Genomic DNA, 14,858 nt, shown 5'->3' with positions numbered 1-14,858 from the left:
AGCATTTTGTTCTCAGTATTTGTTATTAAACATATTAGTATGCGTAGGGAAATAAAGAAGACATTTGGAAATGGGTAACCTTGGGTTAATTAAATCCATCTGCTGTCTGACTAATGACAGGAATATTGTATCCAGGGAATCGCTTATGCTAAAAGATTTGATGGCACACAAAAAGTTTTCTAACAAAGCACTCTTAGAGCAAGTGATGGCTCATGTGTAACTGGAGAGAAAACCAGGAACTCACAGCATCATAAGGCTCTGCTTCAGGCAGGAGTGTCCCAGAGGAGGTGAAGAACCACATTTCTTGTTCCCTGAGATGCAGAATTATAACTGGCAAGAAAAAGAAACCTTTTTTTTTTTTTTTTTTTTTTGTACCTCTCATGCTGCACAAAGTTGTGTTTTATGGGGGTCATTTGAATGGGGTTGTGTTTCTGTGCTCATGAGCAGCCAGGATACAAATGTTCACTAGGAAAGAAGCTATCTAGGCTGTAAAGACGACCTTCCAGAGACGCGGTGAGGGTAGCTGAAGGAAGACAGACTTTATTTTTTTTATTCATATGGACTGGAAATCTGATCCTATGTAGATTAATGTCTCAGGATACTTGGGGTGACTGTTCCCAAACAGAAAGTATGATAGTTGCCCTTCTATGCATGCAAGTATGGTAGTTTCTTTGCCCTAACCCCTATCAAGAGGGAACAGGCACACACACACACAAAAGTCTTCCTACTGCAGTTTCCACTTTGTATTGGTCACCTGTGGTGTTTGGTGGTGTTTGATCAGTGATAGCTAGGTTTAATTTACTTTCTAATTCATAGTTTCTTTAGGAAGGGGGAAGAAAAATCAAATAACATGTTTTGATTTGTGTCGAATTATTTAATGGACTAAAGCTAAAGGAGGGAAGGTGAAGATTAGATATTAGGGGGAAGTTTTTTTACAGAGAGAGTGGTGAGGTGCTGGAACAGGCTGCCCAGAGAGGTGGTGGATGCCCCGTCCCTGGAGGTGTTCAAGGTCAGGTTGGATGGGGCCCTGGGCAACCTTGTGTAGGTCCATGCTGCAGGTTGGTGGCCCTGCCTGTGGCTAGGGGGTTGGAACTCTATGATCCTTGGGGTCCTTTCAAACCTAGGCCATTGTATGATTCTGTGATTTAATTAATTTGAAGTCAGTATCTTTTGTATACACTTGTACAAAACATGGTTTGAGTGTGGGGGGAGAAACTTGTGAAGTTTGTGGAGACCTGGGTGATTTTAAAGCAAGGCATCAGATGAAGAGTAGTTGGTTCCATGATGTTGATCTGACAGATGGACAAAAATAAAACCCTCTGAGAGATTAATATTGTTCCACAGTTTAATTTTTAAAGCGTACAAAAAACAAGTGGCTTAATAGAATTGAAAAAGGAGGATGGGTTGGTTTGATTCACATCGGAGGAACTTTGTTTAGGCTTCCTTCATAGAGTCTCAGACCAAGTCGTGCTAGTATGTGATTTATGTAAGCTTAAAGCAGGCACCTAAAATAGGTCAGATAAATCGCTCTCTGAACCATCTGCTTTTCTCCTCTGCGTTTAAAGTGACCATTTCAGATGTGGACAACTGAAGTTTGGTTAGATGAACACCTTTTTGACTGCCACGTTTTAAAAGGCATGACTTTATTATTGCTTTTTGTAGCTGCTAAATGCACTTTGTTATGAAAAGGAATTTTTGATTTAACGGTGCCAGTTTGAGCGTAGAAATTTACGGTGTGTTCCTAAACAAGTGTATCACAGGTTAGTACTTCAATGCTTCAGGTCATGTTTTCAATCTGCCATAAGTACTTTCTAGTTCTGCTTGTCTCTTGTGCTGTTTTGGCATGCAGGAGGTAGGGATGTGCACCCCCATCCACACAAAAAACAGGGCGCATGCTGAATGCTGGGCACTTGGTCGCTGTACACAGACACACGTGTGCTGGAGAACATAGCCCAGAAAGTGAAGAATACAAAAGAAAAGAGAGTTTAAAAGTAGTAATTAACCTGATATGAAACATTTTCTATCAAGCAGTGTAGCTTATTAAACATGTAAGCAATAATGAAAAAAAAGGGGGCCTGCACTTTTTTGTGATCTTTACTAAACTTGTTTCTGCTAGTAAATATTGTCGTATGTTACCAGTCCACAGTGACTTCCTAGCAGATGAATTAGCAGATGTATATTCTGTGGAACTGCTTCTAATTACATCGTAGCTATGGTTACCAGGTTGAAGAAATCACTGCCCAATGATGAATAGAAATAGATTTTTGCAGCAGACGGGGGGAGTGAGTGTGTGTTGAGTTGCTTAAAAGCAAAATGCTGAAGGATAAGACCATGAGGACTGAGAGCATACGAGTAACAAACGTAGGAGCAGACTCTGTTTGTTGAACTGGCACAGACTCTGCTCTTTCAAACCCTTGTTTTAGTACAAAATCACAGTATTTTTTTTAAAGCTGGGTCTGTGTAATTTGAGAGTTGTATGCCAACAATGTATTTGTATTGAAACTGTTTAATCAAAATAGTTAAAATTTTGAACACGCGTTGCAGATATTCTAATTATTTTTTTTTTAGTACCGGACAAAGTTAAGCTCAAACAGACTTCTTGTTCAAGAGAAGTCATATGCCCTTTACTTCAGCATTTAAATACTTCCATTAAGTCATTTTATCTTTTCTTTTGGATGCTCCAGTACTTAGAAAGAAATGACAGAAGTATGAGTTAGTTCCAGCAGGAAGGACAGAACTGTGCCTAAGGACATTGTACATTTGCAGTGATGTTGGTGGGCCCACTTCACATGTTTTTAGTGTATCTGTTGCCTGGAAGCGTCAAAAGTACTTGAGTCTGTTTCCATGAGGGAGTGCAGGTGTTGAGGAGTTCAAGCCCTGTTGACTTCAATGTAAAGAACAAAAGCTTTGATGTTTTCACAAGTTTCCATGTGGTTTAGAAACTCAGACTGCAGTGAAGTTTGTTGGATTTAGGGCCCTCAATCACACAAGCTTTTCTTGGTGTGTTGTTCTCCTTTTATGAATTATGAATGATATGTAACTTCAGCATAATTCCTATGATGTCTGTGTATTATCACATAGAATGCAATTTGGTGGCAGCGTGCTGCTCTTAATGGTACAGATGCATTTAGACATGGCTTTCTGCATCAGCGGAGCTTTCCTGGGGCTCCTCATTGGGCCAGTAATAGCCACCTCAGTTTTAAAAGCTGGGCACAGCAACACTGAAACTTTGCGAGTGGTGTTTCTCCTGTTTGCAAGCCTAGCCTACAAATTCACAGCTGCAAGATCGTGCTCAGTAGACCCACTCACCTTGTTTTCCAGAATAACCAACCATGACTACAGAATCAGGATCGGACTCCGAGTCCAAGGATAAAGAGCAGGATCAGCAGGAGACCCCTGCGCAGCAAGGGGCGGCGGAGACCCAGCCTCAGGACCAGCAGCAGCCGCCGCCGAGCGACGAGCATCAAAACGCGCTCGAGCAGTTCTCGGCAGTGGCAGCCCACAGCACGCCGGTGAAGAAGGAGCAGGTAAGGGAGCCCGTGTTCGCTGCGTGCAGGTAGCTACCTGCCTGCTCATTGCTCCTGGGAAATAACGAGTCGTGGAAATGTATATTCAGGTATGCATGGAAGGCTGCTCAGTGTGATGCTGTGGACCTTGACTAGTCGGTCCTTTGTACTTAAAATATACTAGTTCTCACATAGAATATTTTTTTAATTCGTGGCCTGCTCTCCTCTTTTGATGTCAGTTGCTATTCAGCCACCAGCCAGATCTGATGCAAAGCACAGTAGCAGCGTTTTACAGAAAAGCCTTTCTTAAAACCAGGTGCTTCCAGTTCGTTTCTGCGTCCAGTGCTTGAGTAGAAGGGCAATCGTATTAACTAAGCAGGAGACATCTTCAGTGTTGCACTTGCATTCGGTAGCAAACAGGGCCAGTTTTTAAGACGCTGAAAATGTTTTCAGAGTCAAGTTCTTTGGCACCTGCCGAAAACTGATTTCACGCTTGCTTGTCTGATGTGTGAGCCATGAAGAATCTGTGCTCCCTTAAGCTTCTCGTAGGTCTGAAACGACTGCATTATAATTACTTGAACTTTTCATGTAATGGGTTTCAGAAGAGCTATCACACACTTTTCCATTCGGTTCATTGTTGCACTTATTAAATTTGCAGAAGCTGCTTTCTTTTTCCCCGTTAATAATTTCCAGTCAATAGGATTAACAGGCATTGTTCTCCATGGGTAAGTGACACACGATTAATGAGGTACCTGCAAATCGCATCCCTTCTCTCCGTAAGGTTGTGGCCCCCATCTGATCGCACTCACCTTTGAAGAATGGGATAACTCAGTCTAAATCCTCCTTTCCTCCACCCTTCAAAAAAACTCAGATCGTTTGAGGCAGGGTCCTAGTTATTTTACCTAGCTGGGAGACAGTGCTGGTGAAGCAAGCATATGTAAGTTGCTACCTAAAATCAGTGCAGGTGCTCCTGTGGCAGCACTTTGGGACTGGCTGTGGCCTTGGGTTTTAAGGTTTTACCACAGAGCTACAGCCCAGACTTGCTGGTGGTGGGAAAAAGTTGGGGGCTGTAAGTGGTTTCAGATGCAAAGTATTTTTATATCTCCCTAATCTGGATGTGCATTACCTAAATGCCTGGGAAAACAAATGTTTTTGGAATCAAATTAAAAGACATGTCTTACATCTGACTGCTAATATGTCAAGAAGTAGACATGGCAGGGCAGGATTTCTTGTGTCTGTTGCTCTCGAAGATCAACCAGTGGAAGAACTGTGCTTTTTTTTTTTAATGGATAACCATTTTTACCATCAATAACCTTTGATCAATCTCACTCCATCCTCAACAAAGACCTCTCTGCTCTTGTTCCAACATCCACGATTATGTGTTGGGATGGTATCAGTCTCTGAAACAGATCAGAAACTGTGCAGTTAGTTTGGGGAAGAGAGGCAGGACTGCTTGTCCGGAAGAGAAGGGTGCTGTGCAAACTGGTCATTAATTGATAGTGTAATCTTTCTGCCCAAAGTTTATTTTCATCTTAAAAACACCCAAACCAAAGCCCAAAATAACCACAAAAAAACCTGCCACCCTTGGGCACCAAACCTGTCCATCTCTGTGTGTGGAGCTGTGTGACCGTGGAGACCCTAGACAGGCTTGTGTGCTGCATGATCCCTTCTGTTCCCAGAGAAGATCACCTGTGAGCCAGTGTTTGCAGAAGCCTTGGTAGATCAAGGAACTGGCTTAGTGAAGAGATATGTGAGATTGAATCTCCTCCCATTGAGATTACCAAATTATCAAATCCAGTTGCAGTGATCTGCCCAGTATATTTCGTAGTGGCTTAAGCATCTGTCTCGCAGGAAAGAACCACTTAAACACAGCACTAAGAGACTGAGCTACTGGCAATGGTGTCGTTAAAAAGCCCAAAATTCAAGGACTAATGGGTGTCATTCTCTCCCCATCTGCGATTGCAGTGAGGAAGTTGATGGTTTTTTGCTGTTACTCGTACGAGAGAACACTGGGGAGAAAGATTGAAGTTACTGATCCATGACAGTGACTTTTTGTTGCCATTCTATACACATAAGAAAGAACGTTTTTATGAAGACAAAAAGGCATCTTCATGTCGAGATTAGCAGTTACTACAGAAATGCATCCTTTCCATCAGGAATAATAATGTAATCTTACCATCTTCCTGCCTTCCTCTCTTGTTGAAAATGAACTAGAAAGCATTGCATAGGTTGGGCACTGACATTTCAGAGCAACTGTCATGAGTAGATGGGATTCACACGTTGTGCAAGCTTGGTAATACCACTTCCTACCCTAGTGAGACGCTGTGAAGCATCAAAGATCATTACTGCTGAGTCCCCTGACTCCAAAGGCTTGCTTCGAGGGGGTTGTCCAGCTTCAGAAGGGGTCGAACATAGTGTCAGAGTAAGGTACAGAAGTAATACAGTAATGAGACAGCTTATGGTCAAAAAATACAAAACCATGAAGCAGCTTGTGCTGCACTAGAATTTAGTCCCTGACACCGAAAATACTGCAGAAATACAGCACAGGGGTGTCTTGGGGAAGAACTTAGGGGAAAATGCAGCTATGCTTGCAGAGTTCAAAAAAATTCACTGACTACATGGGTTATTCACCGGCCACTTCATTTTTTTTTCCTAGATACCAGGATGTCAGGTTTCTTTAGGAAGAAGATGCTTAATACAGTCTGAAGGTACCTCAGTGCCTGAACATGTCAGCATAGTTTGGGGGATCTTCTCTAATAGTTCTTGGCATGTTTTGTTCTCTAGACAAATGAGAGAAAATCCTTTGTATGATTTTAACCTAGACACGTTCCCTTGATCCTAATGTAGACAGGAACCTTAAAAAGCAAAATAACCTCGATACTATCACTGCTTATAAATAAACAAATTTCTGCTGTACTGTTGAGTTACCAAGTGCCTTTGTCAGAAGGAAAATAATCACCAATCCACAGGAATTCATAGAATTTGATTTGTAGGCTGAGGATGCTTCTAAAACATAAATGGCTGATGGGTGGGTGTTCATGAGCTTTTCTCTCAAGCAGCTCTCTTGTTTTCTTTAAAAATATTATTCCTGTGCTTTTTGGGTTTTTTTGTTGGGGCAGAGTGTTAACTCTCACATATGAAACTAATTACCCACTGGCAATGACAGTATATGTCTACCCCATTTGTACCTACGCATGTGCACATTCCATGACAGGTTTCTTCAACAAAATGTACAGAAATCACCAAAGAGCCCTTCTTCCCATCAGCAGCAGTGTGGCTGTTCACAGAGGCCCTGGGAGGAGATATCTTTGGTCTTGTTTTTCTCTTGGTGCAGTAGGTCCACCGCTTGCCAGTTGGCCATGGTTGTGGTAGAAAGGTATAGGGTATCTGGCCTCAAGCCTTTCTCTGAGCCCTGGGTTAGGAGGGGTTTCTTCCCCTTCATCACAGCTTCTGTGAGGGTGAAATGCTCTGCCAACAGCTAGTTCACTGACTGCCCTTCATCTCCCACCAGCCTTCAGTGGATGCAAGGAGGTTAATGTTCAGCCACAGAGCTGGTCTCCAAGTGCTGGAAGGGGAAAGTCCTTTCAGTGCTGGAGCTAGGTAGGAGAAGAGATGGCTAGCAGTGGGCTGTTCCTCAGGAAGAACATCCACAGCTCAGGGGATGATGTGCATCTGTAAAGTGGCTCTTGTTTTGTGTTTTTTTTTTCTAGTCCCACTTCTATTGTCCTCACCCAGGCAAGCGTAGGACACCACTGTTAAGCCCTCTCTTGCAGGGAAAAGGAAAGTGTGGGGTCTTCCTACACCTCCTTGCAGTTTGGTGGGGGCTTTGGTTGGACTGGTGCTGTCAGTAGTGCAGGAGGCAGCAGATCAGCTTTCCACCATTCACCCAAAGGCAGAGGGGAAGCTTACGGCTTGTTTGTACCAAGTCTCTCGGGCAGAGTTCCCTGCGATTTAGCGGTACGCTGGCGGTGGTTATGTGATGCTGGGTTCTTCTGGTCTCAAAGCAGATTAAAGCCTTTGGACGGATTTGCTCCGTTCTCAGGAAGTTTTATTATATGCAGTGAATGGAAACAGACTTGAAGGATTAATTTACAATATATTTCCAGCAATGCTTGTTGTTTATTAATCACTCGGAGCCAAAACAGTTATATTTTTTTTCCCTTTTAGTGAGATAACAGAAAGAGGTTATTTTAGTTTTATTTCAGCTTTAGCTTAGGCATTACTACACTGCTGTTGAGGTTTTGTTTGGAGACTATCAGGGGCAGAACTGATGAGAAAGGTAATGACTGCAGCACAGTGCTGTTGCTAGGAAGGGTGAAATGCTGTAGAGCTGTTCTGGCTTTCATCTAGTGCCCTGGTGAGGACCATGGTCTGTGCTGCATGGCGGTAACTCTTCAAATGCTCTGACCCTCAGATAAACCCAGGCAAAAGTAACTGCTGTTGTTTCTTCTTGCCCCTTTCCCCTGCAGTATGTTTGTCTTTCAGATAGCAACTACTTCTCACCAGTTTGAGTGACTTAGTGGGCATCTGCAGAGAGCAAAATTCAACCTCTCATCTCCTGCTTATCATCCATTAGCCAGCCGGCTGCACATAAAAGCTGTTTGGCCCCCTCTGTGCTGTTTGTTTAACCCTTTGCTTGGGCAGCCTTCCACTCTACCAGGCACTTCAGCATTGCCCCGTGCATTCACACCCTCACAGGGTCCAGTGCCCTCGTTCAGAGGACTCTTTTCTTACCGACAGTGAAATCACTGCAAGCCCGATGGTCTTTTCCTGTTCCATGTGACACTGCAGAAGCATCATATAATTTAATACATGCAATACTTAAAAGTGTTATCAACAAACTGTGGGAATGTCTGTTCATCACAACTTTTACCCATTAGTCAGCATTTCCAACAGACAAAAAAAACCACCCAGGTCCAAGAGGGATGTTGACCTATAGGAACAGGAGAAGCCTGAAGTATTTTCATGCGTGACCCTCCTCTGTGGGTATTCTGTATCTTTTGAAGTGAGGAGAGAGGGCTGGGAGTAATATGAGCAACTCTGGAGATCATTTCAATAGGTAAAGACAGCTCTGTCCTGTATCAGGGCTTTCTCGTCCAAGTCTCATGCAAGACTTATTTAAATGCTTGGATGCAGGGTGCAGAGGGTAGTGCGTGGCATGATTTGTTTACCTCACTTCAAAAAGTATTTTTCTCTCTCTTTGTAGGCCACAGACAAAGAACAGGAGTTCGCTGCTGCAAGTGCAAAACAGCTGGAATACCAGCAGCTGGAAGACGACAAGCTCTCTCAAAAATCATCATCTAGCAAACTTTCCAAGTCTCCTCTAAAGATCGTCAAGAAACCGAAAAATATGCAGTGCAAAGTGACGCTCCTGGATGGATCAGAATATGCATGCGAAGTAGAGGTACATTGCTCTTTGTCGTCTTACTTTCATCCTGTCTGGAGGAAAACGGTTGAAATTAGATTCCTCATTTAAGCCAAAGAATGAGTAGCCTGGTATTTCGCCAGTGCCAGGCACAGAGATACATCCGCTGTTTTCTCTGGAGACTGAAGACGTTGCACAGATCCGAGATGGACGAGGGATCATGAGCAGTCCCTGGAACAGCCAGAGACTTTGCATTAATTTTCTGTCAGCACATGCTGCAACAGAATGCAGAGAGTGAATTATGGGCAGCAAAGCCCATGAACAGAGCAGGATTTGATCCCATAGGGCTTCATTTTCCCTCAGTACTCTGCTGAGTCCAGTCTCACATTGAGCCACTGGTCCAAACAGCAATTCTGACCATCATGAGGTTAGCGGGGGCACAAGAGGCACCCAGGGGAGGCAGGGGAGGTGTCAGTAGCAAATAGTGAGAGTGGTGAGTTTTATGGGCTTCTCCACGATGTCTGCAAATCATAACTGTGTCTGAATGTTACTGTCAGAAAGTTGCTGGTGGTTTCCTGTAAGGAAACTCGCCTTCTCTGCTGGGACTTTGCCAGAAGACTACTTTTGGGAGGAGGGATGGTCTTTGCCGCACTGTCGCTTAAGAAGTGGTCTGTGCAAACCTGTGTTAAAGAGGATGCCTTGCCTGTGACTCCTGAAGACCAGAGAAGCAGAGCACCAGCATCTCAAAAAGGACCCATTTCTCCATTTAGTCTTTCCAACCATGACACCTAGGTTGTCTTTGGGCAGTGGACCAGCCTGTCCTGAGCCTGTTTTTTAGGTCAGGAGGCCACAGGCAGCAGCAGCCAGGAGGGGAACGATGTGTGTTGGAGAGCTCGGCCAAGCCATCCGCCTTTGGGCAACCCCAGGGTGTGGCAGGGAAGAAAAGGCACCTGGGGAGAACAGAACAGTATAAAAGCAGAGAGAGGGTAGTCTGCAGGCTGGAAGGGGGAACCCTCAGGAACATGAAGGAGAGAGGGTGGAGGAAAGGAGCATCTGACTGGGAGCCAGTTCCCGATGTCTTTACAGTCAGATTGCACTCAGCCCTCACATCCTCCAGCCGCGCTTGTTTTAAGAGCAGCAGAGGAGGAAGAACTTCATGGGTTTTATTTAACTGGGGCTTTACAGTTTGGGCCAAATTTTTTCTATGCTAATGTAAGACCTGTGATTTTATTACTCTTAGAGCAACTTAGCACTCACACTGTCGAGTATCTTTTAGTTTCGCTGGCCAAGTCCCATGTTGTTTTCTTCAGGCTAGCAATAGCTATCTGGCCACGTACTTTGTGACTTTAAAATTGTCATTTCTTCCCCTGCAGTCCCAGTTTTGTCTGTCAGGAATAGTGTGTGAACCATTAAGCTGGAATAATGACTAATACTGGCTTTGATGGAAAGACTCAAACTCGTTTAAGCTTTTGCCACTTAGTTTTAAAACGTGAGTCACTTTTTTGGAATACAGTCAAGCAAATTTTACCAAATAGGATTTCTGTGGAAATCTTGTCTAGCAGGCTGAGCTTTATGGGAATATAAGATGGAGCAGAAAGGAAGATTTGTTATGTTGGACTTCCAAAAAAAATCCCGTGAATAATACTTCATTTTAGGACATTTCACTTCTTCACTAAATCTTGGACTCTGTTGAAGTGTCAAAGTGCTAGCATATAGAAGTCATCATGCTTTAGCTCTTGTCAGATTTTTCTGCTTTGCAAGTTCTCAATAGCTCTTGAATAATGTCCAATATAAATTTTTAATGCATTTTTTCTACTTGTACTGCTGAAATATTTTGAAGTTGTATTGACCATCATCAATAATCACTTCATGTCCTTCTAAAATGGTTGGACCTCCTAGGTAGAATGTAATATTGATGAGAACAGAGCACTTAGAAGGATGAATCCTCAAATGACAGAGGTGTGGTGATGAAGAGACCATTGGGTGCCTGGAAGGGCGTGAAGAAGTTAGTTAGGAGGCAGAAATGTTTCAGGGAGCAGTTTAGAAGGCATAAATATTTCAGGGAACAAGTGCAACTGGAGTGGCACGTACATTTATATACCTTAAATGGATGATCCAGACTTGGCATCCTTCCTAGGTGGTGGTGTCAGCATGCTGTGGGTATTGAGGATGCAACTGCAGGTATCTTCTCTGGCACAACCCTGGCTGGCCCATGGGAACACTTCGTAGATCCCCATGGGAATCCATGCTCCATGTGCATAAAGTTCAGCTACAGCAAAAGGATGCTGTGTCCAGCCAAGGGAAATGATGTGACATTCCCTCTGCTTTTTCTTCCAGGGAGAAAAAGTATACACAAAGGGAGTTGGTAGGGCAGGGAGGCTGAGGCTCTGTCTCAGGAGACACCTCAGGAAACCATGTAGGTGGCTGAAGGTGAAGTTCTCCTACAGTGATTTTGTGTAATAACAGAGTTCTGTAGCTGCTTCACAGAAGCTCATTGCTGCAGGGTGAGAAACAATCTGTCACGTTTCAGGAAAAATGCTCTATATGTGTGTTTTAAGGATCCCCTACAGACAGACTTACTGTACCCCTTTGAACTGGGGGGCAGGAAACTAAAAAAATAAAATATCTGAAAGTGTGCTGAAAGACCTAACAAATTAGAGAGGTTGGTAAATTCCCCAAGATTAAAGTAAGTTCCCCAAGGTTAATCCCTTAAATAAAGGGAAGAGGAGTGGACACTACATTGCAATCAGATACTTGGTATTTTCCTTCCTTGTGTTTCACCCACTTCACTGTATCTTTTGGTAGCCCAGGGTGGGGATGAGATGATCGGTGGATGTGAGTCAGAAATGTCATCCCATGTTGTCAGTGCCTGTCTTCTAGCTCTGTCTCTGTATCATGCCTCTACCCACTGAAGGCTACAAAGCAATGTAATCTGGAAGTACCAGAAACTTAGAAACCTGATTTTGAGCTACAATAATAGCTCTGTCAGGGAATCTTGATTTGGACGTGGGCCAGATATTTATCCCTCCGGAATTGCATTCCCTAGTCTGGGAGTTGAAGATCATTATAGAATCCATCAGTTACTCTATAGAATGCTTTGCAAATGGCAAATGCTTTTATGTATGTTAAATATTAATATCATTTAAAGGAGCTCATTGCTCTCAAGTAGAGCACAACCTACAGCTTATCAATTATGTGTTCATAGAGTTAATGACCTGACAGACGAAATTGCACGTACTCACAGATTGAGATGCTTCTGAGACATGTTAGGTTAATCCATTATCCCCTCAGTGTCCTTTGTTTCAGGAGCCCCTCTTTCTTCCTCCATATTTAATGCTGAGTGTCTTCACTGCCTTCTGCGGTGCCTTGCAGTCTCTCTCCTGTTCAGTACTTCGTGTTTGTGACGCCAGGAATTTTCATATTGTATGAGATGCATCTACAGGGGAAAGTAACCTCAAAGGTAACCTCAAAGCTGAGGTTAGCAGTGGTTTATCTAATGTGGTACCCTTTTGGTGAAAGGATCTTAAGCAAATGCCAGGGAAAAGCTTTCTCTTGAGGCCCCACGGTGTTACTGCCAGTGTGCTGCATCTGTCCTGACCCAGAAAGTCATTCATGCAGTAAGACATTACAAGCCCAGACCAGGTTAAGTAGGTAACCCAACCTGTTCATTCATCTCCCTCCAATAACGTAAGCCAGGAGTGTTACCGTCTGTACTCCCCAACTGTCGCTGTTGTCTGGGAGCTTTATTTAGGAGGGGTGTTTCCTTTCAGGGGTAGGATGGCCACCTATAACAGTGCCTTTCCTGTCCATGTTGGCTTTTGAAGCAGAAGTGTTGGCTGTATGTTGACATTGTCCCTGATTCTCTATCAAAGGAAAACAGCCTGATGGTTTGTAAGTGGTTCTTTCACATGATGAAGACGTTGGAGGTTTCTAATGGGCTCTCAGTCACAGGAGTCAACAGTTTGTTCAGGGGGATGCTGAGTGGTGGTTTCCACCATGCTGGAAGTGGTTCTCCTTGGGCTCTTCACTGCGCTCTCCCAGCCAGCGTGAGGATCAGAAGCACTTTTTGTCAAACTCAGCCACATCCACAGCTGGGGCCAAACCTGTGCAGCAGTGAGGGTGCTGAAGGAAGACAGACTTGTACTTTGCATTTCTTGTTTTGAAGATCCAAAGGTAGAGAAACCAAGATGAAAGACTGGAAATATCTCAGATAATCTTAAAGACAGTAAATACACTAGTTCAGGCTTTTCCTAGGATACAAGAAAGCAAGGAGAAATAACACCTTTCCGAGTTCCTCGCACTTTAAGTAGGGGTTTTCAAGTGCTGTGGTACGATTACGCTATTTCTAGGATTTATTTGCCTCCTCTTCCCTCTCTGCCCCATCTCAATTTTCTGTCATCTAGACTACTGTGTTTTAATTAGAAGCTGCAAGCGGAACCAGCTGTCATCCTCTCCTTTACATGCAGCCTAATTGGAAGTATCTTCCTAAAACAAGCTGGAATTTGCCTTCATCGTTTCTGCTCTAAACATATACATGTTATTAATTGCAAAGTGAGATCAGAAAACTATCACGTAATCTATATAAGTGGTAAAATAATTAGATTTAGTTTTCAAAGGCTCAGCTGTCTGAGCCCATTGGTAATTTATGCTCTTTCTTCATTCCTCTGCCGCTCTGACTTTCTTATTGTGCAGAACACCAGTAAATGAAAACAAATGTTTCCGTCGCAGCCTGTCTGTGGCATCTCTGCAGCCCCACATTGAACAGAGATGCCGTAGCATCAAGAGAAAGCTGACATCTCAGCAAGGCTTTACTGGTGGGTGAGGGTCAGAGGAGGTAGGATGGGACTAGTAAAAATACACAGTTTGGGTTTTAGCTTTGTCATCTAGTTTTCTCAGTTGTGCTGCTGCTGGGACTTGGGCAGTAGTTGGGTGTCCCGTGCTGTGACTGCTGCTACACCTTGGTAAAGAACCTCTGGTGGCTTCCTCCCTGATGGAGGCCCCAGTTTCTTAATGGGTTTCCTGCATCCTGGAGTGACTTTGCAATAGCATCCTTGAGGAGATACAGTAAGAAGTTTCATTTCCATACATCTGAAAGCAGGGTTTGTAACGTGGACAGAGGCAGGCTGGAGTGAGCAGCTCCCTCTCTGCCCTGCATAAGAATGTGCCAAAACCCCTTTCTGGAAACAAAGCAGACATGAAATAAATGGATTATCCTCAAATAGGATGGAGTGTTGTGTTTCACATTAATGTTTCTTTTTCCTGTTAAAAAGTGAGAGTGCATGGATGCTTCCTTAAAAAATAAGTTGTTAAAGATGACCTTAGGAGAGGTCTGAAGAGCAATCAGGCTGACTTCTGCTCAGCCAGCACTGCCAGAAACAAAAGGCAGTGCTGGCTGACTTCAAAGCTGGATGTGTTTCTTTTCCTGGCTTTCCAAATCTGGCTTGTGAGATTACCTCCAGAGGAGAAACCATTCTGTCTTTCTGTGTGGCAGTGGGGGATTGCACAGCCCCGTTGCCCCCCTCCCCGCGCAGTGTCAGGGCGAACCCATCCCCAGGAGCTGCCTCGGCACAGACCTGCGTGCGGCTTTCGCACAGGAAGTTTAATAACACTGAATTTCTCATCCATTTTGAGGTAGGCTTTAAGGTCAGGAAGGAAGCCTCTGTAATAAGATGCTCTCTGCTTTCTGAAGGGTACAGTTTCAGTTACCCCCTGCACATTTTAATTGTTTAATGAATTCCACACAGTCTCTTGCAAATGGCTTTACATGTGAAACTGATTACTGAGCGCAAGAGGGAATTTATCTGGTTTTTTGTTTTTAATAAGTCTTTTCCTTTTGACCTACCCGTTGCTTACATTTCAGTTAATTTAATATGAAGAGCTTTTGGTTAGGTTTTTGTTCCTTCCCCAGGACGTGTTTCAGTCAATGTGACTGGGCTGAGATGCATCATCGTCGTTATACAGAATGTTTTCTGTCCCCAGACCCGCTA

The 14,858-nt window shown here is 43.7% G+C and overlaps 1 protein-coding gene across 1 annotated transcript in view; it reads left to right on the top strand.

Moving 5' to 3' along the window:
- Positions 1-8,841: 8,841 nt before the first annotated feature.
- The window catches only part of EPB41L3 (erythrocyte membrane protein band 4.1 like 3), a 58,862-nt gene continuing 52,845 nt past the window's right edge, over positions 8,842-14,858 (top strand). The window contains exon 1 of the mRNA XM_084280270.1: positions 8,842-8,910. Within this exon, the coding sequence (XP_084136396.1) occupies positions 8,857-8,910 (54 nt within the window). The 5' untranslated portion in view covers positions 8,842-8,856. The remainder of the gene's footprint in view (positions 8,911-14,858) is intronic.

Source organism: Gallinula chloropus, assembly GCF_964237585.1.
Source record: "Gallinula chloropus genome assembly, chromosome: 2".
NCBI classification, from domain to species: Eukaryota; Metazoa; Chordata; class Aves; order Gruiformes; family Rallidae; genus Gallinula; species Gallinula chloropus.
Note: the sequence above shows the minus strand (reverse complement) of the source record. Positions and strands in the feature narration are given on the sequence as shown.